At 44.0% G+C, this 23,010-nt stretch overlaps 1 protein-coding gene across 4 annotated transcripts in view; it reads right to left on the bottom strand.

The window, feature by feature from the left end:
* REX1BD (required for excision 1-B domain containing) overlaps positions 1-23,010 on the bottom strand; it is a 135,374-nt gene that overhangs the window by 71,301 nt on the left and 41,063 nt on the right. For all 4 annotated transcript variants that reach the window (XM_068233906.1, XM_068233905.1, XM_068233907.1 and 1 more), the window contains exons 3-4: positions 2,772-2,976; positions 2,570-2,658 (exon numbers count right to left, since the gene is read on the bottom strand). In XM_068233906.1, coding sequence (XP_068090007.1) covers positions 2,570-2,658; positions 2,772-2,976 — 294 coding nt within the window. The remainder of the gene's footprint in view (positions 1-2,569; positions 2,659-2,771; positions 2,977-23,010) is intronic.

Below are 23,010 nucleotides of genomic sequence, written 5' to 3'. Positions count from 1 at the left end.
CCTCACCTTCCATCACTGTTTTCACTCCCCCCTCCCTCAACATCCATGCCTTTTTGGTGGTCAGTGGCAGTGCATCACTGCCTGCACACAACCCACTTGACTATAGTATGAAACCCTATAGGCAACATCCATACTCAGTACTGACAGGTGGAAAAGCCATTGTGATTCGATCATAGTGAAAGAATCTGCCTGTAACTATTGATGCATGTATGGCCAGCTTTAGAATAGTATTTACCACCGCCAGGGAGTTTAGTGGCAGCAGGATGAGCAGTCATTCGGCGCTCCTGGCGCCCAACTCACCCGCAGCATACAAATACTAAGGGCTCAGACACACTGTAAGTGATTTTCTGAGCGCTTTTAGCCATCAGAACTTTTTGAGAGCTTTTTAATAAAACGCTCAAATTGACTTACATTAAAATTATGGTAAAATTGCGATCGCGGTAAAACCGATCAGAAAAGTGTTTATAGTGTCTCTGAGCCCTTATGCAGAGAAGGGGAGAAACAGTGAGGAGAACGCGAATTTCGCAAACGCAAATTTTTGCGCACAAAAACTGTTATTACGTGAAATTTTGCGCAAAGCACTTTTCACAGCTGCTAACAGTTAGCACCGTTTTGTGAATCAAGCCCCAAGAGCGATTTGAAAAGCGCTTGGCTAATGTTACCCTATGAGAGTGTTCCCACAGCAGCATTGTGATTTTTTCAAAATCGCAAACATGCTGCATGTAGCATTTTTTGGAGCAATTCATTCAAAAATCGCTACACAAAATCACACTCGCAAATTGCAAGCGATTGCTATTGTGATATTGGCGTGCACTAGCCCAGAGAGAGGAGGAGTGGAGAGAAATTGAGAATAGCCTGAGATGGAGCAGAGAGCTTATCTGTATTGCAGTCCCACATCACACAGAGGCTACTTGCCTGTAATAGGACTCCTGTCCCAGTCTCTCACACAAGTCAGAAAGCAGCCCTCCTGGAGTCTAGGGACTGTCAAAAACGTTTCAACTTGTTTAACACCTTATCCACACATGCAGTCATTATAACAATGGGGAGAGACCAGACAGATTTTTACCCACAGACCCTCCAGGGAAGCTCTGCATCATGCTGTGTGTATTTACCAGCTTGCCTGCCCTCTAATTGCACTTTTATCAGTTAGCCTAGTGTTTCACATTTCCTTACAACAACAAACCTGAATACACCAGGCATCAGACCAGCCCTAAATACCTGAATGAAAGGCAGTCTGGGTGGAAATCTCCCCCCTTCCCTTATTCAATAGAAACTTTACTGCACTCTGCTCACACTCTGCAAATTGCATCTTTTTTTGCTGCCAGGTAATGCCACAGCATGTCAAACTAACAAGATTCACGTCTGAGCATGGCTGTGGCCACGCTCAGGTATAACTCGGGTGGTAAAACTAAGGGTAAATGATGATGATGCTATCATGGAAGAAAAATTAACTACAGATGTACCTGTAGCCTAAACCCTGGTTAGCAAGTAGTTCTGCTGTTTGTTTTCAAAATATTTTTATTAGTGGAGAATGCTGGACAGAAATCACACAAATAACATTAGTCATTCCAGACCCCAGCCTGTGTCTGACAGTTTAACTAAGGAGGGGGTGGGGGTGCAGGAGGAAACACTGTTATGGAGAGCATTACTGAAGACTTTGTTTTTAACGGACCATAAAGAGTTACATCAACAGGGGCAATAAATCTTTATTGCGACTGCCGGGGCCCCTGACCTTTCACTAGATCAAAGCAACTGCCTCTGTTGCCTGTTGGTAATCCGGCTCTGGCTGAGCTCGTGCCATAAGAGGAGCATGACCCTGATATTCCAAAGGGTCCTGGGCAGAGGCAGAAGATAGAATGGGAAACCTCTGGAGGATCCAGAGGTTTCCCTCTCCTTAGGTGAGCACTACATGCCATCTTTCACCCGAGCTTTGGCTCTGGTTTACTATAACGAAGAATCATGAATTCATTGCTATGAACAGGATTTGGTTACTAACCATGGTTCATCATTTTGTGATAAGGCACCTTTATTCTTATGATTTGGTGCTCATAGATGAAGGCTACATCCAAGTCACTTTAAATAAGACTATGTTTAGAGATACCAGCAGGGCCGGGCCGAGGCATAGGTTGGAGAGGCTCCAGCCTCAGGGAACAGTGTAGGAGGGGGCGCACAATTCATTCAGCTATCATTCCTAATTGTGTATGAAGCAGAAAGCAATAAGAAACGGGGATACATAGCAGTGACTGCAAGCCAGATAACTAGATATTAAGTCGTTGGGGGGCTGGGGGCCCTGTGGCGCCTCTTAGTCTAATAGCAATCAGTGTGTGACAGCTGGGGTGGGAGGGATGGAGGGGCGCACTTTGGTGTCTCAGCCTTGGGTGCTGGAGGACCTTGTCCATGTTTTGGATACCAGATTAGGAAATCTCACCAAGAGCAATGTATAAAGCAAAGAATACAAGTAATAAATACCTCTCAAAAGAACTAAACATTCTGCAATCTATACAAGAAAACTTAAAAAAATTAGTAGGGTTAAACCATGGCTAAATATAAAAAATGTAAGGCCACTTACTTATGCTTTAGTTGCTGTGCCTCTTCTTTGTAAGATTCCTCATTGGGGTGGTCTTGAGCATTCTGTCTGGCTAACTGCAGCCTTGCTGTCTGAGAAAATAGAATTTGTACCATGAGTACAACATGCCACATATATTTGCTCTATTCTAAACACAAAAGAATAAAATACAAATGTAATGGTAATTATATTTAGTATACAATACCAATGCTAATTTCTCTTTCTCCAACTCCTGGATTTTTTCTATGTGTTCAGAGAGATCTGACCGGTCATACACCTCCCGAAATCGATCTTTCATCTGGATGAGCTCTTTGCTGATGCCATTAAAAGCCAGTGTAATCTCATGCACCAGCTGGCGGTAATGGATAAAGTCGTAGTGCGGGCCTGATTTCAGATATGCTTCATGACCCCTGAAACAAAAGAAATGTAACCATTGTAGTTTAACGTTATCCTGTTTCCAAATCCTGTGAAGTAAAAAAAACAACCTGTAAAAGCGTTAGATAGGCTTCTAATTTAAGATAGCACCATGTTAAGATGTATTATTATTTTCTCTTTGCTTGGAAATCAATGGAGTTGAGATGATCAATGAGATGACAACATCTCCAACTTACTGCTAAATTTGTATGAAGCCTGGAAATGGGCCAATCCAAGTCAACAGAAAATGCATTTAATGGTCCAGTTTTAATCAGCAAATAATTTGCAACAAAATTTGCACTTGATCATCTCTAGTGTGGAGTGAGACTTCGATCTGAGTCATATATTGATTCATATATTGATACAACACTGTACTGCACCCTCCCATACATTGATGTGCTTAAAAGTGGAAGAGCTTCTATTGGTTTTTCCAATGTGGAGGAACAATGACGTAGAAGTGCAAAATAGGCCTCCACATGAGGGTGGGGTGAAGTATCACATGGATAACCAGTTATGGAGTGGGTGATCATGTGGGATGTGGGTAGGGCCCTGTTAGGTTATTCATTATTTTGATCATCTTTTTCTTAATATTGTATATCGATTCAATATGAATAAGGGACCAGAATAGTTTCTCCTTTAAACTACAATTAAAGAGAATCTGTATTGTTAAAATCGCACAAAAGTAAACATACCAGTGCGTTAGGGGACATCTCCTATTACCCTCTGTCACAATTTTGCTGCTCGCCGCCGCATTAAAAGTGGTTAAAAACAGTTTTAAAAAGTTTGTTTATAAACAAACAAAATGGCCACCAGAACAGGAAGTAGATTGATGTACAGCAAGTCCACACATAGAAAATACATCCATACACAAGCAGGCTGTATACAGCCTTCCTTTTTAATCTCAAGAGATCATTTGTGTGCTTCTTTCCCCCTGCAGCTATCTTCCACTGAAGTGTCAGGCTGTTTCTTCCTGCAGAGTGCAGACAGCTCTGCCTGTATGTAATTCCTCAGTATGTGAAAGCCCAGCTAGCTCAGAGGAGGATTTATCCAGCTTGTAAAAGATAATAGAGCAGAGAGAAGCTGCACTAATCTAAATAACACACAGGCAGTGTGCAGAGAGGGGCCTGGAGGGGGGAGATGCATCACAGAACCACAACACTGAAGAACTTGGCAGCCTTCCAGACACAGGCTGACAAGTCTGACAAGAGAAAGATACATTGATTTATTACAGAGATGGTGATAGTAGAACGTGCTGCAGTAAGCCAGGGCACATTAGAATAGATTTTGGAACTTGTAGGATGGAAGAAAACCGGATGAAATTTTTGTTACGGAGTCTCTTTAAGGAACAAATGTGTCACTTCAAAAAGATCCTTGGACAAACTTAATTTATCACCTCAGAACTGCGGAGCTGTCCATGGTAACAATGGCTGGAAATGGCATCCTATCGATAATGTATTTTATTGATGAACGCTACCTACTTGAACTGACTTTCACATGTAAATGTAAAATTGTTTCAATAACCCTACCTCACAGTTGTATTGCAGCTAAAATGTGTTCTATTGCTTGAATACTTCCTGAGTTAACTCTGACTTCTGGGAAAATTGTAAGCTGAAACATTGCCTGTGTTTACACACACACACACACACACACACACACACCTTGTTGATTTAAGGGGAAGATCCGTGCATTAGATAAAAAAACTAACTGCACTCACCTGGGGCTTCTTCCACCTCCTGGTAGTTAATTGGTGCCCTTGCCGCAGCTCCTCTCACTCCCGGCGTCCAGCGGTGAAAAAGCCGATCTCGCCAGGTCAGCCTCATGTGCGCTCCACGGCGCGGGTCACGTGGTGTACGTGATATCATCGGGTCTCTACTGCGCAGGCGTTCTGCGCCTGCGCAGTAGAGACCCCATGACGTCTCTACATCAAGTGCCCCCTCGCCGTGGAGCACACAGAAGCTGACCTGGAAGTCGACCTGGCTAGGTCGGCTTCTTCACCGCTGGACGCCGGGAGGGAGAGGAGCTGCGGCGAGGGCACCGATCAACTACCAGGAGCTGGAAGAAGCCCCAGGTAAGTGCCGTTTGTTTTTTGTAATCTGCGTGAACCTTCCCTTTAAGATAAAAACTCATTAGAACATTAAAGGACCACTACAGCGAAAAAAGTACGCAGTTAAAATCTGACAGAACTGACAGGTTTTGGACTAGTCCACCTACTCATGGGGGATTCTCAGGATTTTCCCTGTTTTCAAAAGCTTATAGAAGATATAATGGGGTGCCTAGGTGGGTGGTAGGGGGGAAAACACTGAACAGCTGACAGTATGTTACTTTTTCTGAAAAGGTCTTGAACTGAAATTGACCTGAGGAAGATTCAAGCCATCGAAACGCATCATCACATGGCAAACAGATCAGGTTTGCTGAGGACTTCTCTACTTCCCACGGTGTTGGAAACATGCAGTACGGAGGGACGCCTCTACTTACAAGATAAGCCTATTTAAGTTGCATAAACATGGATTTTATTCTATGCAGACTGTTTTTGAATAATAAAGGCACCACTGAGGCACGTCCCTCTTTTTATCTTTACATTGTCTATACAGTGTATACCAAAATCCCTTGATTGTGAGCTGCACCTGTGGAATACACTGACATTAATCAAAGAACTTATAAGTTGTATCCCACTGACAGCTACAACTTCCAGGCAAATTTTCTGCCATTACCGGACAACACTTTACTGGGGGAAACCAGTCTCTGCTTTTGCACCTGTCCCATAGAGATATAATTTTTCTTTAATTTTGCAGCCACTCCACCAGTGACTTGTCTGATCACTTCTGCTTCTAGGAAAAATATAACATCATGCGACACTAACAGCCTTGCTAAAACTGAGGATTTTATGAAGTACTGATTTTTGCATACCGTATTAGACATAGCACCTATGGACCTTTGCAGTCGGACTATCTAATCCTGATAACCAACTGGGACTATATAGAGCACTTGAGAAAGGGCCTTTGCCCGAAACGTTGTGCTGTTCAGTGTGCTGTATGACCGCTATGCACAAATAAATATGATGCTGTACATTACCGTTTGAAGGGTCGACTCCTATGTGGAATGTTGCTATTGATTGAACCAATTGGGACTATATGTGCATAACGGTGGTTCTTTTTAGCAATCTTTGGTACTTTTTATCATACTTTTTAAATTTTTTAATTCAATTTTTGATTTTTACCTTTTTTTTGGTTGCAAAGAAAGGGGACACCAGGTGGCTCAATGAGTATACATGGTAGTTTAAGTGTGAAAGTGAGCTGGAATTGCACATATATATGCACCATATGAGATATATCTCAAAATCTGTATAACGTCTTTTTAAACAATAAAGTAGTTTATATTTGGACCATATACCCAGCACTCTCTATAAGTTTCTTTCTTATTTTCTATACTGTAAGTGGGGGAAGGGTTTACCTACTTTTTGGAGGAGGAAGCAGGAGTATGTACAGTACATCATTCAGTAGAGTGCAGCGCCTGTAGGTCTCTAAAAATATACATTTTTGGTTCTTCCATATTTATATTTCCCCTTTAAAAGTACAGCAAGAAGTTTCTGTAGCTAAAAATATATGAAATGTTACTTGAGAATATTGATAAGGACTAAAAAAAAAAAAGGGGGGGGGGGAAGATGACATATATTTGAAAAAGTGAAAAAAGTTACTTTTATTTACCAATATCCACAAGCTATAAGCTATAGGCTAAAATTCGTTATTAAAAAGACCACAACCTTTTGCACATACAGGGTTAGTATAGGAAAGGGTAATTACACCCTTAAGGCACAAATTATAGTAGCACAATGTTGGATAAACTGGCCAGTTACGGTATCTAGTCTTTTGTGGATCCTTCAGAGTTTCGACTTTTAAAGCCATAGAGCAATTAGCAACCAGATGTATAGCAGAAAGGCAGAAAGTATGGACCTGAAACATCAAGCTTCTCCTTCAAAGTAGTAGTAGTAGTAGTTTAAGATGTTTTTAAATCAAGTGTCGTTTTCCAAGACAAGAAAAGTCCGCCAGGATAGCAATCCTTTATGCAGAGGTTGGTTAGGACAAGTATAAAAGTCCGCCAGGATATGGTCCTTATGCAGAGTCGTCCTTTATAACTTGTAAGTAGGAAACATAAACAGCAAGTATAAGGACAGGATAGAGATGTCAGTCCGCCAGGTATTCACCACCTTATGCAGTGCTGTCCCAAATATCCAGCTGTATTTCCTATGCTTTTCACACCAATATAGGTTCACTTCAATATGTTGGTAAAACACTTTGTAGGAATATATCAACACTTGGAGCAGAAAACACAGTTCCATGTAGGTACACACTGTATTGCCTTAGTCAAACTTGTCATGAAAAAAGGCATATAAAAGTCAGTAATACTCATCCCCGTTGGCGTGGATATACATAATGGAAGGTGCCATCCTTAACCGTCCCTTTGTGCAGGTTTAGTCTGTTAGTAGCCCCAATTGTCGACCGGTTTCGCTGGCAAGGCTCCCAGCATCGTCAGGACAGGCCTCAGAGTGTGTCTGGGCTGGGACCTACTAACAGACCTAACCTGCACAAAGGGACGGTTAAAGAGGAACTTCAGCCTAAACAAACATACTGTTATTAAGTTACATTAGTTATGTTAATTAAAATAGGTAATATAATCTCTTACCCACCCTGTTTTATAAGAACAGGCAAAGGTTTGAGATTTCATAAGGGCAGCCCTCTTTTTGGTTGAAAGAAGGTGACAGGGAGCGTGAGACACAGTTCCAACTGTCCTGTGTGCTGATCACCCCTCCCAGTTGCTAGGCAACATGAACAACATAGGAAATCCCATCATGCTTTGCACAGCATCAGGGAAAAACCTCCCGGGGCTGGTCTCTGATGGGTGGAGCTTAGCTAAAAATGCAGCTAAAAATGATGCTTTGGTAAGAAAAACAAAGTTCTGATGCTGTGAAACTGTTAAAGAAACACCAAGCCTTTTCAGTTCTGCTAAGTAGATTTTTAGTCCGGAGGTTCACTTTAAGGAGGGCACCTTCCATTATGTATATCCACGCCAACAGGGATGAGTATTACTGACTTCTATATGCCTTTTTTCATGACAAGTTTGACTAAGGCAATATAGTGTGTACCTATATGGAACTGTGTTTTCTGCTCCAAGTGTTGATATATTCCTACAAAGTGTTTTACCAACATATTGAAGTGAACCTATATTGGTGTGAAAAGCATAGGAAATACAGCTGGATATTTGGGACAGCACTGCATAAGGTGAATACCTAGCAGACTGACATCTCTATCCTGTCCTTATGCTTGCTGTTTATGTTTCCTACTTACAAGTTATAAAGGACAACTCTGCATAAGGACCATATCGGCAGACTTTTATACTTGTCCTAACCAACCTCTGCATAAAGGATTGCTATCCTGGCGGACTTTTATTTTCTTGGAAAACGACACTTGATTTAAAAACATCTTATGCTGCTGCTGCTGCTGCTGCTGCTGCTGCTGCTGCTGCTGCTGCTGCTGCTGCTGCTGCTGCTGCTGCTGCTGCTGCTGCTGCTACTGCTACTGCTACTGCTACTGCTACTGCTACTGCTACTACTACTACTTTGAAGGAGAAACTTGATGTTTCAGGTCCATACTTTCTGCCATACATCTGGTTGCTAATTGCTCGATGGCTTTAAAAGTCGAAACTCTGAAGGATCCACAAAAGACTAGATAACTGGCCAGTTTATCCAACATTGTGCTACTATAATTTGTGCCTTAGGGGTTTAATTACTCTTTCCTATACTAACCCTATATGTGCAAAAGGTTGTGGTCTTTTTAATAACAAATTTTAGCCTATAGCTTATAGCTTGTGGATATTAGTAAATAAAAGTAACTTTTTTCACTTTTCCAAATATAGGTCTTCTTCCCCTTTTTTTAGTCCTTTGATATTACTGGTGTAAGGTCTCAGACCTAGGGAAGTATATAATTCTTTAGTAGTTTATAGGACCTAGACGTGTGTATATATATATATATATATATATATATATATATATATATATATATATATATATATTACCAAGGGGTGAGCAGCACAAACCACATTTTTATGCAATTCTATGCAAAGCATGCACGCAGCGCTGGAGGTCCCCAGACTCCATAAGAAATATATAAGTACAGAGGGGCTGCAGCACACAACAGGAAAACAGTGACAGGGGCTCTTGGTTACGCTTTAACGCGCTTAAGCTCACCAACTGCGCCAAAGTGTCCCCAATCTGGTGAGTCCTACTCTACCATGCAAAATGCCAGTTTTTATAAGCAGTCTAGTGGGAACTAAACCAAAAACCCTAAAATGTCAACTAGATGGGAAAAAAGGAAATTAATTTCCTTTTTTCCCAGCTTAAGCGCGTTAAAGCGTAACCAAGAGCCCCTGTCACTGTTTTCCTGTTGTGTGCTGCAGCCCCTCTGTACATATATATATATATATATATATATATATATATATATATATATATATATATATATATATATTGAGAATATTGATAAACAATGTGCTTTATGAATATGATGACATGTCATGATGGAGAGTACAGCCAAAAATTGTTCAGTGAATAAATGAATAGGTGCTTTGCAGTTGTGTGCAAATACTCTTTACTTCAACAAAAAGCATAGCGTTGAAGTAAACTTGAAACCAGAAAACACAGGGAATTGGAAATGGACAAGTCCTACAGAATTTTTTTTCTACAACAAATTCAATTTAACAGTGATTTTTCTTTATTTACATTTGGTACTTATGAAAATACTATAATAAAATGCACAATTTCTATACTGGCTTTATGAGTGCGTTTGTTGTGTAACCACCAGTAATGCGAACGTGATTAACACATAGCCCAAAGATTTGTATGCTTCATATGGATAAAGGACACAGAACAAGCAGATGTCTTTATGTCAACAATCTCCAATATCCTGTCATGTGGGAACGTTTAACTTTTTATTATATACTGTTTTATTGTTATTTTTTCAAATAAATGTTCCAGTTTTATAAAAATGTATTTGAATAAGGCAATGATATGGGGCAGAAGTGTGAAAATTGGAACTGAAACCCTTTTTGTCTGCCTTGCAGATTGACCCTGAAAGATTAACCTTCAAAATCTAGCATACGTATATAGAGAGTTGTTTAAATGAAAGGACAGAGTTGCAGATGCTTTTGAATAGATGTGTGAATAAATAATATTGAGGTTTTACAGCTAAAAGATGGAAAATCTGGATTGCATATTGTATTAGATACAGCTGAGATAGTTTTGCTGGATACGCAAGTTATATTACCTGGCAGAATTTCTACTTTCACTTCTCAGCTCCTAAGGTGAAACAATTTCTTTTTCAATTTTACAGTATAAAATCATTTATATTTTCAGAAGAAACAATACAGATCAGCAAAATAATCACTAAATTAAATGCTGAATATTACATAAAAAGAAAGTTATGTATTAAAATGTAAAAGCAAAAAGGAACGCGCTGTCGCAAGGGGTGTGAGAGCCGATCCCTGACCCGCGGATTGCATGCCTTTGTACACATGGCTGATTATTGTCTGAGGCGGTCATTATCGGCCACTTCAGCGACTTTAGTCAAGCGTGTGTACAAGGCTTTAGGTTTTGTTTTTTATTCTCTTTATTCCTTATCACCTGTACCTGATAAATCTTTAGTATCTGCAGAGCCACAAACGGAGAGTAAGGCCCAGTGCACACCGAGCGGTTTTTGGAGCGATCCGCCGGCCGCATCCGCCTCTAAAAACGCTTGTCTAATGTATTGCAATGGGATGGTACACACCGGCGGTTTGCGGTTTTTGCCAAGCCGCAAACGCGCCTCCTGCTGCGCGTTTGCGGTTTTCGGAAGCGTTTCGTCCTCAATGTAAAGTATAGGAAAAACGCAAACCGCTCTGAAAAACGCTAGTTCAGAGCGGTTTGCCAGGCATTTTTGTTACAGTAGCTGTTCAGTAACAGCTTTTACTGTAACAATATGTGTAATCTGCTACACAAAAACGCACGCAAAACCGCTAGGTATGTTTAGAAAACCTCTCTAAACATACCTAGAATCGCTCTGAAATCAGCTCCCAAAACCGCTAGCGTATTGCGGATCTGCTAGCGGTTTTGGTGTGCACTGGGCCAAAGACAGGAAAACTCATAAGAATTCAGCATAGGGCTGGTTTAACCACTTCCCGACCGCCGTATATACAATTGGCGGCCGGGAAGTGCACCCCGCAAGGACCGCCGTATAGACAAATGGCGGCGGTCCTTGTAGGGGCATGGGCGGAGCGATCGCGTCATCCGTGACGCGATCCTCCGCCTGGCGCCGCTCACCCGCCGCAACATCCCGCCGGCTATACGGAAGCGCCGGCGGGATGTTAACCCGACGATCGCCGCATACAAAGTGTATAATACACTTTGTAATGTTTACAAAGTGTATTATACAGGCTGCCTCCTGCCCTGGTGGTCCCAGTGTCCGAGGGACCACCAGGGCAGGCTGCAGCCACCCTAGTCTGCACCAAGCACACTGATTTCCCCCCCCCCCCCCGCCCCAGATCGCCCACAGCACCCATCAGACCCCCCCTGCCCACCCCCCAGACCCCTGTTTGCACCCAATCACCCCCCTAATCACCCATAAATCACTCCGTGTCACTATCTGTCAACGCTATTTTTTTTTTATCCCCCCCCCTGCCCCCAGCTCCCTCCTGATCACCCCCCACCCCTCAGATTCTCCCCAGACCCCCCCCCCCCATGTACTGTATGCATCTATCCCCCCTGATCACCTGTCAATCACCCCCTGTCACTGCCACCCATCAATCAGCCCCTAACCTGCCCCTTGCGGGCAATCTGATCACCCCCCCACACCAATAGATCGCCCGCAGATCCGACATCAGATCACCACCCAAGCGCAGTGTTTCCATCTATTCTCTCCTCTAAACACCCACTAATTACCCATCAATCACCCCCTATCACCACCTGTCACTTTTACCTATCAGATCAGACCCTAATCTGCCCCTTGCGGGCACCCAATCACCTGCCCACACGCTCAGATTGCCCTCTGACCCCCCCTTATCAATTCACCAGTGCATTAATTACATCTGTTCTTCCCTGTAATAACCCACTGATCACCTGTCAATCACCTGCCAATCACCTATCACCCATCAGTCACCCCCTGTCAGTGCCACCCATCAATCAGCCCCTAACTTGCCCCTTGCGGGCAATCTGATCACCCCCCCACACCAATAGATCGCCCGCAGATCCGACATCAGATCACCAGCCAAGCGCAGTGTTTCCATCTATTCTCTCCTCTAAACGCCCACTAATTACCCATCAATCACCCCCTATCACCACCTGTTACTGTTACCCATCAGATCAGACCCTAATCTGCCCCTTGCGGGCACCCAATCACCCGCCTACACGCTCAGATTGCCCTCAGACCCCCCCTTATCAATTCGCCAGTGCAATATTTACATCTGTTCTCCCCTGTAATAACCCACTGATTACCTGTCAATCACCTATCAATCACCCATCAATCACCCCCTGTCACTGCCACCCATCAATCACCCCCTGTCACTGCCACCCAGCAATCACCCGCTGTCACTGCCACCCATCAATCAGCCCCTAACCTGCCCCTTGCGGGCAATCTGATCACCCCCCCCCACACCAATAGATCGCCCGCAGATCCGATCACCTCCCAAGTGCAGTGTTTACATCTGTTCTCTACCCTAAACACCCACTAATTACCCATCAATCACCCCCTGTCACTGCTACCTATCAGATTAGACCCCTATCTGCCCCTAGGGCACTCAATCACCCGCCCACACCCTCAGAATGCCCTCAGACCCCCCTGATCACCTCGCCAGTGCATTGCTTGCATCTATTCCCCCCTCTAATCACACCTTGAGACACCCATCAATCACCTCCTGTCACCCCCTAGCACACCTACCCATCAGATCAGGCCCTAATTTGCCCCGTGTGGGCTCCTGATCACTCGGCCAAACCCTCAGATCCCCCTCAGACCCCCTTCCGATCACCTCCCCAGTGCATTGATTGCATTTATTTTCCCCTCTAACCACCCCCTGAGACACCCATCAATCACCTCCTGTCACCCCCCTAGCACTCCTATCCATCAGATCAGGCCCAATGCAACCTGTCATCTAAAAGGACACCCTGCTTATGACCGGTTCCACAAAATTCGCCCCCTCATAGACCACCTGTCATCAAAATTTGCAGATGCTTATACCCCTGAACAGTCATTTTGAGACATTTGGTTTCCAGACTACTCACGGTTTTGGGCCCGTAAAATGCCAGGGCGGTATAGGAACCCCACAAGTGACCCCATTTTAGAAAAAAAGACACCCCAAGGTATTCTGTTAGGTGTATGACGAGTTCATAGAAGATTTTATTTTTTGTCAAAAGTTAGCGGAAATTGATTTTTATTGTTTTTTTTTCAAAGTGTAAATTTTTCACTAACTTGTGAACAAAAAATAAAATCTTCTATGAACTCGCCATACACCTAACGGAATACCTTGGGGTGTCTTCTTTCTAAAATGGGGTCACTTGTGGGGTTCCTATACTGCCCTGGCATTTTAGGGGCCCTAAACCACGAGGAATAGTCTAGAAAACAAATGCCTCAAAATGACCTGTGAATAGGGCGTTGGGCCCCTTAGCGCACCTAGGCTGCAAAAAAGTGTCACACATGTGGTACCGCCCTACTCAGGAAAAGTAGTATAATGTGTTTTGGGGTGTATTTTTACACATACCCATGCTGGGTGGGAGAAATTTCTATGTAAATGTACAATTGTGTGTAAAAAAAAATCAAACAATTGTCATTTACAGAGATATTTCTCCCACTTAGCATGGGTATGTGTAAAAATACACCCCAAAACGCATTATACTACTTCTCCTGAGTACGGCAGTACCACATGTGTGGCACTTTTTTACACCCCAAGTACGCTAAGGGGCCCAAAGTCCAATGAGTACCTTTAGGATTTCACAGGTCATTTTGCGGCATGTGGTTTCAAGACTACTCCTGACGGTTTAGGGCCCCTAAAATGCCAGGGCAGTATAGGAATCCCACAAATGACCCCATTCTAGAAAGAAGACACCCAAACGTATTCCGTTAGGAGTATGGTGAGTTCATAGAAGATTTTATTTTTTGTCACAAGTTAGCGGAAAATGACACTTTGTGAAAAAAAAACAATTAAAATCAATTTCCGCTAACTTGTGACAAAAAAATAAAAACTTCTATGACTTCACCATACTCCTAACGGAATACCTTGGGGTGTCTTCTTTCTAAAATGAGGTCATTTGTGGGGTTCCTATACTGCCCTGGCATTTTAGGGGCCCTAAACCGTGAGGAGTAGTCTTGAAACGAAATTTCTCAAAATGACCTGTGAAATCCTAAAGGTACTCATTGGACTTTGGGCCCTTTAGTGCAGTTAGGGTGCAAAAAAGTGCCACACATGTGGTATCGCCGTACTCAGGAGAAGTAGTATAATGTGTTTTGGGGTGTATTTTTACACATACCCATGCTGAGTGGGAGAAAGATCATTTACAATTTAGCACCCCCTCAAAATGTCAGGACAGTAAACACACCCCACAAATGACCCATTTTGGAAAGTAGACCCTTCAAGGTATTCAGAGAGGGGCATGGTGAGTCCGTGGCAGATATCATTTTTTTTTGTCGCAAGTTAGAAGAAATGGAAACTTTTTTTTTTTTTCTTTCTTTGTCACAAAGTGTCATTTTCCGCTTACTTGTGACAAAAAATAATATCTTCTATGAACTCATTATGCCTCTCAGTGAATACTTTGGGATGTCTTCTTTCCAAAATGGGGTCATTTGGGGGGTATTTATACTATCCTGGAATACTAGCCCCTCATGAAACATGACAGGGGGTCAGAAAAGTCATAGATGCTTGAAAATGGGAAAATTAACTTTTTGCACCACAGTTTGTAAACGCTATAACTTTTACCCAAACCAATAAATATACACTGAATGGGTTTTTTTTAATCCAAAACATGTTTGTCCACATTTTTCGCGCTGCATGTATACAGAAATTTTACTTTATTTGAAAAATGTCAGCACAGAAAGTTAAAAAAATCATCATCCTCCCATGGAAACCCTGGCATCATTCTGTCCTTGGAGCAGAATTTGTGAGTGTGAGGATGAAGCTGGATTTACTTCTATGGTCTCTGCTGGGAATTATTATTATTATTTAGTATTTATATAGCGCCGACATATTACGCAGCGCTGTACAATATATATATATATATATATATATATATATATATATATATATATATATATATATATATATATATATATATATCTATCTATCTTGTCACTAAGGGCTCTTTCACATCAGAGCTTGCGTTGGAGAACGCTCAAAGCATACGTTTTGTTGTATGCCTTTTACTGCGTTTTGATATGCGTTGCACTGCAGTGAGTGTGCGTTTTTAATCCGTTTTCAATGCGTTACTGCACATAGAAAAACGCAGGTAATTTTTTTTTCTTTTAGTTGTCAACTTTCTACATTGTTCCTCTGTTGCATTCTGGGACTGATTGCCTGCGTTAACAGATTAAAAACGCGCATAGTGTGCGTTTTACATTGACTAACATTGTAACGCATAAAGCTAGCGTTGGCCAAAAAACTGCGCCTGGGTGCAGTGGAACGCAACGCACAAAAAGGCTGCGTTATATGTGAAAGCTAAAATGAAAGTCTATGGACTTTCATTTCACCTTGGGTAACGCAAACTTTATCCTTTGCGTTGAAACGCAGAAAATCTGCCCTAATGTGAAAGAGCCCTAACTGTCCCTCAAAGGAGCTCACAATCTATGGATGGGAATCCATCTTTTTCTCTATCGTTTAATCAAATCTCTTTTTTTAGTCCCGAGAAGACCACCTACAGCAAAATGTATCTTTTTATTTCATTTTTATTTTAATTATCTGAAGACATTTTTACCTCATCAAGTTTTAATGATAGTTTTGCAAACTAAGTCCTAATGCTTTATTTCATAGCTGTACTGCACATACAAATCATATCTTACCTTTTTTTTTCGCTTCAGGGTCTCTTTAACAAAATACAGACTTTTACAAGACATAAATGGGAGAGGCCTGCCGTTATGAACGTACACACTAAAGGAGGAAACAAAAGGTGGGGGAACTACATAAGATTTATATCCAGAAGAAGAAAAAAAATAGAAGGAAGGTACACTTCTGAGGAGGAAATGTCAATTTCACCCTCTGATTAATCAGAATCCACCACATCTTTGGTCTCTCACTTTCACTTGATGGGTACTGGAAAGAAGGGGAGGTGAAAGCAGATGTGCCACTTTAGGAAACTTTAACAGCTTGATAAGTAAAAGTCAATTCTAAATGCGGAAGCTTTTGCATTAGTTGAATGGACAGTGCATCCGTAAAGTATTCACAGCGCATCACTTTTTCCACATTTTGTTATTTTACAGCCTTATTCCAAAATGGATTAAATCTTTTTTTTTTTCCTTCAGAATTCTGTACACAACACCCTATAATGACAACGTGAAAAAAGTTTACTTGATGTTTTGGCAAGTGTATTAAAAAAAATAAACTGAGAACTCACATGTACAAAAGTATACACAGCCTTTGCTCAATACTTTGCCAATGCACCTTTGGTAGCAATTACAGCCTCAAGTCTTTTTTTTAATATGATGCCACAAGCTTGGCACACCTGTCAATGGCCTGTTTCACCCATTCCTCTTTGCAGCACCTCTCAATCTCCATAGCAGATGTTCAATCAGATTCCAGTCTGGGCCACTCAAGAACCTAGCCAAGTTGTCCAGCTGAAGGATGAACTGTCATCCCAGTCTTAGTTCAAGAGCGCTCTGGATCAGGTTTTCATCCAGGATGTCTCTGTACATTGCTGCAGTCATCTTTCCCTTTATGCCGACTAGTCTCCAGGGGAGCACAGGCCAGGGGGGGAATTTCCCAAGGCTGCCTCTCATTTAATGATTTAGGGCTGGTAAAGTGCCTGGTGTATTAATGTTTTTGTATAAGGCTATGTGTATATACGTAGCATGATGCAGAGCAGCGGCTTGCCTGCAGGGTCCGTGGGAAAAAAAAATATATGTCTGGTCTCTCACCATTAGTACAATTACTGCATGTGCACAGCTACATAAGGTATTATCTACCGTATATACCCGAATACAAGTCGACCTCGAGTATGAGTCGACCCCAATATTTGACCCTCTTAAGCTGGCATTTTTTAATGTCTCGAATATAAGTCTATCCAGCAAAGTTGTAGTTAAGTCCAAACCTTCTGTCTTTGGAAGAAATCATAAATAAGGTTAAGGGCAGCATGGTGGCGAGGTAGTTCTCACTCTCGCCTTGCAGTGCTGGGTTCCGGGGTTAAAATCCCAGACAGGTCAACATCTGTATGCAATGTAACAATGTATACTCTGCCTGTGTCTGTGTGAGCTTCCTCCAGGCACTATGGTTTCCTCTCACATCCCACAACACACAGATAAGTTAACTGGCTTCTACCTAACTTGGCCCAAGACTATAATACATACACTACATGATACATAGGCATATGGCTAAGGTAGGGATTAGATTGTGAGCCCCTCTGAGGGACAGTTCGTGACAAGACAGTATACTCTGTACAGCAATGCAGAAGATGTCACTGCTATATACCGTATTTTTCGGAATATAAGACGCACTTTTTCTCCCCCAAAAGTGGGGAGAAAAAGTCAGTGCGTCTTATATTCCAAATGTTAACAATTTAGTACTGGTATATTGGCCTCAGCCAGGCAGTATGTGCGGCCATTTGTCCCCCTCTTATGCGCAGCCCTGGAGTTATATGAGCAACCAGTCAGATGCGGGTCAGTGCAGAGCGGCAGGTATAGCAGTATACTGTGGCCGCGATCGGTATGGATGTCGGTGAGGCGGCCGGAGATCAGCCTGCTTGGCTGTAAGTAAGAGGCATGCCATTCATGCAGAGCGCAGCGGAAGGCGTTATTACCGATCCGGGATCCAGCCGACGAGTCCTCCATCTGCTTCTCTATCTTCAATACCGGCGCGCGCTGATCCCCGTCTTGTTACTTCCTGGTCTGACGCTCTCTCACTGCGTGACCTCGGCGGCTCACGTGCGTCAGGGTCACGCAGTGAGAGAGCGTCAGACCAGGAAGTAACAGGACGGGGATTAGCGCAAGCCGGTATTGAAGATAGAGAAGCAGATGGAGGACTCGTCGGCTGGATCCCGGATCGGTAATAACGCCTTCCGCTGCGCTCTGCATGAATGGCATGCCTCTTACTTACAGCCAAGCAGGCTGATCTCCGGCCGCCTCACCGACATCCATACCGATCGCGGCCACAATATACTGCCATACCTGCCGCTCTGCACTGACCCGCATCTGACTGGTTGCTCATATAACTCCAGGGCTGCGCATAAGAGGGGGACAAATGGCCGCACATACTGCCTGGCTGAGACCCACTGGCTGCCTAAAGGGGTCTCTTTGGCTACCAACAGGGGGTCATAAAAACCGGCAAAGCATAATTAATGTGGTTAATGGAGCTGCTGGGGGTGGCAGGGGGTTAGTGTAGCTTGTGAGGTAGCAGGAGTTAATGTAGCTTAGATAGAGATCTTGGGAAGGGGGCAATGTCCACAAGACGCTCCTGGAACTTGGACGCACCTAGGTAAAGTGTCTTTTTTATTTTCCTCTGATTTTTATACTCTAAATCTAGGTGCGTCTTATATTCCGGAGCGTCTTATATTCCGAAAAATACGGTAAATACTAAATAATAACTAGATTGTGTCGTTTCTGAAGAAACCACAGGATGTTGGCTATGTGTCTGATTGGCTGCATGTGGCTCCGCCCACCTTGTCAAATTCTCACCCCAGTCACTCAGTGACCCAGTGTGCCAAGTCTGGGAACTCTGGCTTTAATACAGTGAGAGTTACAGCTGTTTACATTTTCCCATTGAAGTAAATAGGGAAAATCTGATTGGCTGTTTTTGGCCCCGCCCACTTTTTGGGGTCCCCAAAATGTGACAGAATGCTTCAGCTTCACCCCATGACTAAGTGACCCAAGTTTGGTGAGTGTAACTTCAAAGCAGTATGAGTGGCAGAAGTTTAAAATTTTCCAATGAAAGTCTATGGGAAAAATGGGGTCTTTGGGGGTCCGCAACAGGGGCCCGGAGGGTGGGATTGCTTAAAAAAGCACAAGCAACCTATTCGGGTATGAGCCGAACAAGTGTGCAAAGTTTCAGAATTCTACTCCTAAAACTCTAGGAGGAGTAGCGTATAGAAAATTGCTAAATTTTCATTGGCCGCTGGTAGCTCCGCCCACTTTGGGGTGACTCCCCAAAATACATATTTCTATTTGGGGTGACACCAACAATATGTGGTCCGAGTATGGGGAGTGTAGCTTCAAAATTGTATGAGTGGCAGCGATTTGAAATTTTTTCCTGTCAAAGTCAATACGAAAAAAGGGGGCTTCCGGGGTCCACCGCAGGGGCCCGGAGGGTGGGAGCGCTTAATAAAGCACAAGAAACGTACTTCGCTATAAGATGAATAAGTGTGGAAAGTTTGGCGCTTGTACCCCTAAAACTGTAGGAGGAGTAGCGTTTAGAAACTCGGGGGGCGCTAATAATAATAATAACTAGACGGTGTCGTTTCTGAAGAAACCACAGGATGTTGGCTATGTGTCTGATTGGCTGTATGTGGCTCCGCCCACCTTGCCAAATTTTAACCCCAGTCACCCAGTGACCCACTGTGCCAAGTCTGGGAACTCTGGCTTTAATACAGTGAGAGTTACAGCTCTTTACATTTTCCCATTGAAGTCCATAGGGAAAATCTGATTGGCTGTTTTTGGCCCCGCCCACTTTTTGGGGTCCCCAAAATGTGACAGAATGCTTCAGCTTCACCCCAGGACCAAGTGACCCAAGTTTGGTGAGTCTAACTTCAAAGCTGTACGAGTGGCACAAATTTCAAATTTCCCAATGAAAGCCTATGGGAAAAATGGGGTCTTTGGGGGTCCGCAACAGGGGCCCGGAGGGTGGGATTGCTTAACAAAGCACAAGCAACCTATTCGGGTATGAGCCGAACAAGTGTGCAAAGTTTCAGAATTCTCCTCCTTAAACTCTGGGAGGAGTAGCGTATAGAAATTTGCTAAATTTTCATTGGCTGCTGGTAGCTCCGCCCACTTTGGGGTGACCCCCCAAAATACATATTTTTATTTGGGGTGACATTAACAATATGTGGTCCGAGTATGGGGAGTGTAGCTTCAAAATTGTACGAGTGGCAGCGATTTGAAATTTTTCCCTGTCAAAGTCAATACGAAAAAGGGGGTCTTCCGGGGTCCGCTGCAGGGGCCCCGAGGGTGGGATCGCTTAATAAAGCACAAGCAGCGTACTTCGCTATAAGACGAACAAGTGTGGAAAGTTTGGCGCTTGTACCCCTAAAACTGTAGGAGGAGTAGCGTTTAGAAAATGGGGGGGCGCTAATAATAATAATAATAAGAAGAAGAAGAATAAGAAGAACGAGCTGAACTCGAAGAACAAGATGTTGGCTATTTACATAGCCAACATAATAACTAGAAGGTGTCGTTTCTGAAGAAACCACAGGATGTTGGCTATGTGTCTGATTGGCTGCATGTGGCTCCGCCCACTTTGGCAAATTTTAACCCCAGTCACCCAGTGACCCAGTGTGCCAAGTCTGGGGACTCTGGCTTTAATACATTGAGAGTTACAGCTGTTTACATTTTGCCATTGAAGTCAATAGGGAAAATCTGATTGGCTGTTTTTGGCCCCGCCCACTTTTTGGGGTCCCCAAAATGTGACAGAATGCTTCAGCTTCACCCCATGACCAAGTGACCCAAGTTTGGTGAGTGTAACATCAAAGCTGTGCGAGTGGCAAAACTTTCAAAATTCCCAATGAAAGTCTATGGGAAAAATGGGGTCTTTGGGGGTCCGCAACAGGGGCCCGGAGGGTGGGATTGCTTAACAAAGCACAAGCAACCTATTCGGGTATGAGCCGAACAAGTGTGCAAAGTTTCAGAATTCTACTCCTAAAACTCTAGGAGTAGCGTATAGAAATTTGCTAAATTTTCATTGGCCGCTGGTAGCTCCGCCCACTTTGGGGTGACTCCCCAAAATACATATTTCTATTTGGGGTGACACCAACAATATGTGGTCCGAGTATGGGGAGTGTAGCTTCAAAATTGTATGAGCGGCAGAGATTTGAAATTTTTCCCTGTCAAAGTCAATACGAAAAAAGGGGTCTTCCGGGGCCCGCTGCAGGGGCCCCGAGGGTGGGATCGCTTAATAAAGCACAAGCAACGTACTTCGCTATAAGACGAATAAGTGTGGAAAGTTTAGGGCTTGTACCCCTAAAACTGTGGGAGGAGTAGCGTTTTGAAAATGGGGGGGCGCTAATAATAATAAGAATAATAAGAAGAACGAGCTGAACTCGAAGAACAAGATGTTGGCTATTTACATAGCCAACATAATAAGAACGAGCTGAACTCGAAGAACAAGATGTTGGCTATTTACATAGCCAACATAATAACAGTGGGCATGTATGATACTGATACCAGGAGCAACCCTGCATGATCTCCATGCATCTTCCTCACACTGTGCTGCTGATATGTTAATACAGAACATTAAAAGCAGCACAGTGTTGGAAACATGCTTGCAGATCACAAGGGGTTAATCACTTCATGTATCTTCAGTTAGAAAAGCAATGATAAGCAACAGTGCACACAGGAGCTGAGTGCTGACAGGGAAGACGAGCCCAATGTTAGAGAATTACCCAGTCTGACTCTGGATGCATCTCAACTTCCTCTCAATGCTGATATCCTCCACAGATCACTGAAACAGGCTTCAGCTCCCATCCAGCATGTCTTGCTACCCTGATCCCCTCCCCCACTTCCTCATGTCACTAGGAAGCAGGACGGGGATACCTAATGCTAATTGTATCAATGCTGGTAGATAACGCTGCTCTCCCCAGCTCTGCACAATAAAGGTGTCACTGTTATCAGCAGTGCTGACACTTCAGTGATTGAAGATTCAACGGAGCTCCAGCTTCAATGGAGGAATTAAGCTGCTCCTGCCCCGCTGGCTGTAGGAGAGTCACATGTTATCAGAGCGGAGGTTAGTCCATTATGCAGCTTGCAGGGGGAGGTGGATTGTGGTGACCAGGCATCTTAACCTGCCTAGCGTTCTGGATGAGCTGAGGTCGTCCAAAGAAAACTTGCTAGAAATGTTCTGGACGAGCTCAGCTGGTCCTGCACTTTCCCCTCACGCTGTGATCTGCAGCACTGCAGCAGCCTCTGCAGGCTGCTGCATGCTTCTCCCTAGGGAATCCCCAGGGAGAGAATGTGCTAGGGCGGGCAGGTGGGGGTATCCCCCTTCTGTGCGGCTGTATTTTGGGCTGGGGGATCCCCCTCTGCGGGTGGGGGGATCCCCCTTCTGTGCGGCTGTATCTCGGGCTGGGGGATCCCCCTCTGCCAGCGGGGGGATCCCCCTTCTGTGCGGAGGTATCTCGGGCAGGGGGATCCCCCTCTGCCAGCGGGGGGATCCCCCTTCTGTGCGGAGGTATCTCGGGCAGGGGGATCCCCCTCTGCCAGCGGGGGTATCCCCCTTCTGTGCAGAGGTATTTCGGGCTGGGGGATCCCCCTCTGCCAGCCTATGGGATCCCCCTTCTGTGCGGAGGTATCTCGGGCTGGGGGATCCCCCTCTGCCAGCGGGGGATCCCCCTTCTGTGCGGAGGTATTTCTGGCGGGGGGATCCCCCTCTGTTAGCGGGGGGATCCCCCTTCTGTGCAGGTGGCCTCTACCCCTCCCCCCATCCTCGCTTCCCCCCATCCCCCCCTTCCCTGTCTAAGCCCTTGAGCAAATCGAACTACTCACCCAGGGGCCCTCTCCAGCGCAGCACTTCTTCCTCCATCGCAAAGTCCCGTCTCTTTACAGTTACATTACGAGACTTGGTGACGTCACCAAGTCTCGTAATGTAACTGTAAACAGACGGGACTTCCGCGA

The sequence above is a fragment of the Hyperolius riggenbachi genome, chromosome 1 (assembly GCF_040937935.1).
Source record: "Hyperolius riggenbachi isolate aHypRig1 chromosome 1, aHypRig1.pri, whole genome shotgun sequence".
NCBI lineage: Eukaryota > Metazoa > Chordata > Amphibia > Anura > Hyperoliidae > Hyperolius > Hyperolius riggenbachi.
This window is presented reverse-complemented; position numbering and strand designations above follow the sequence as displayed.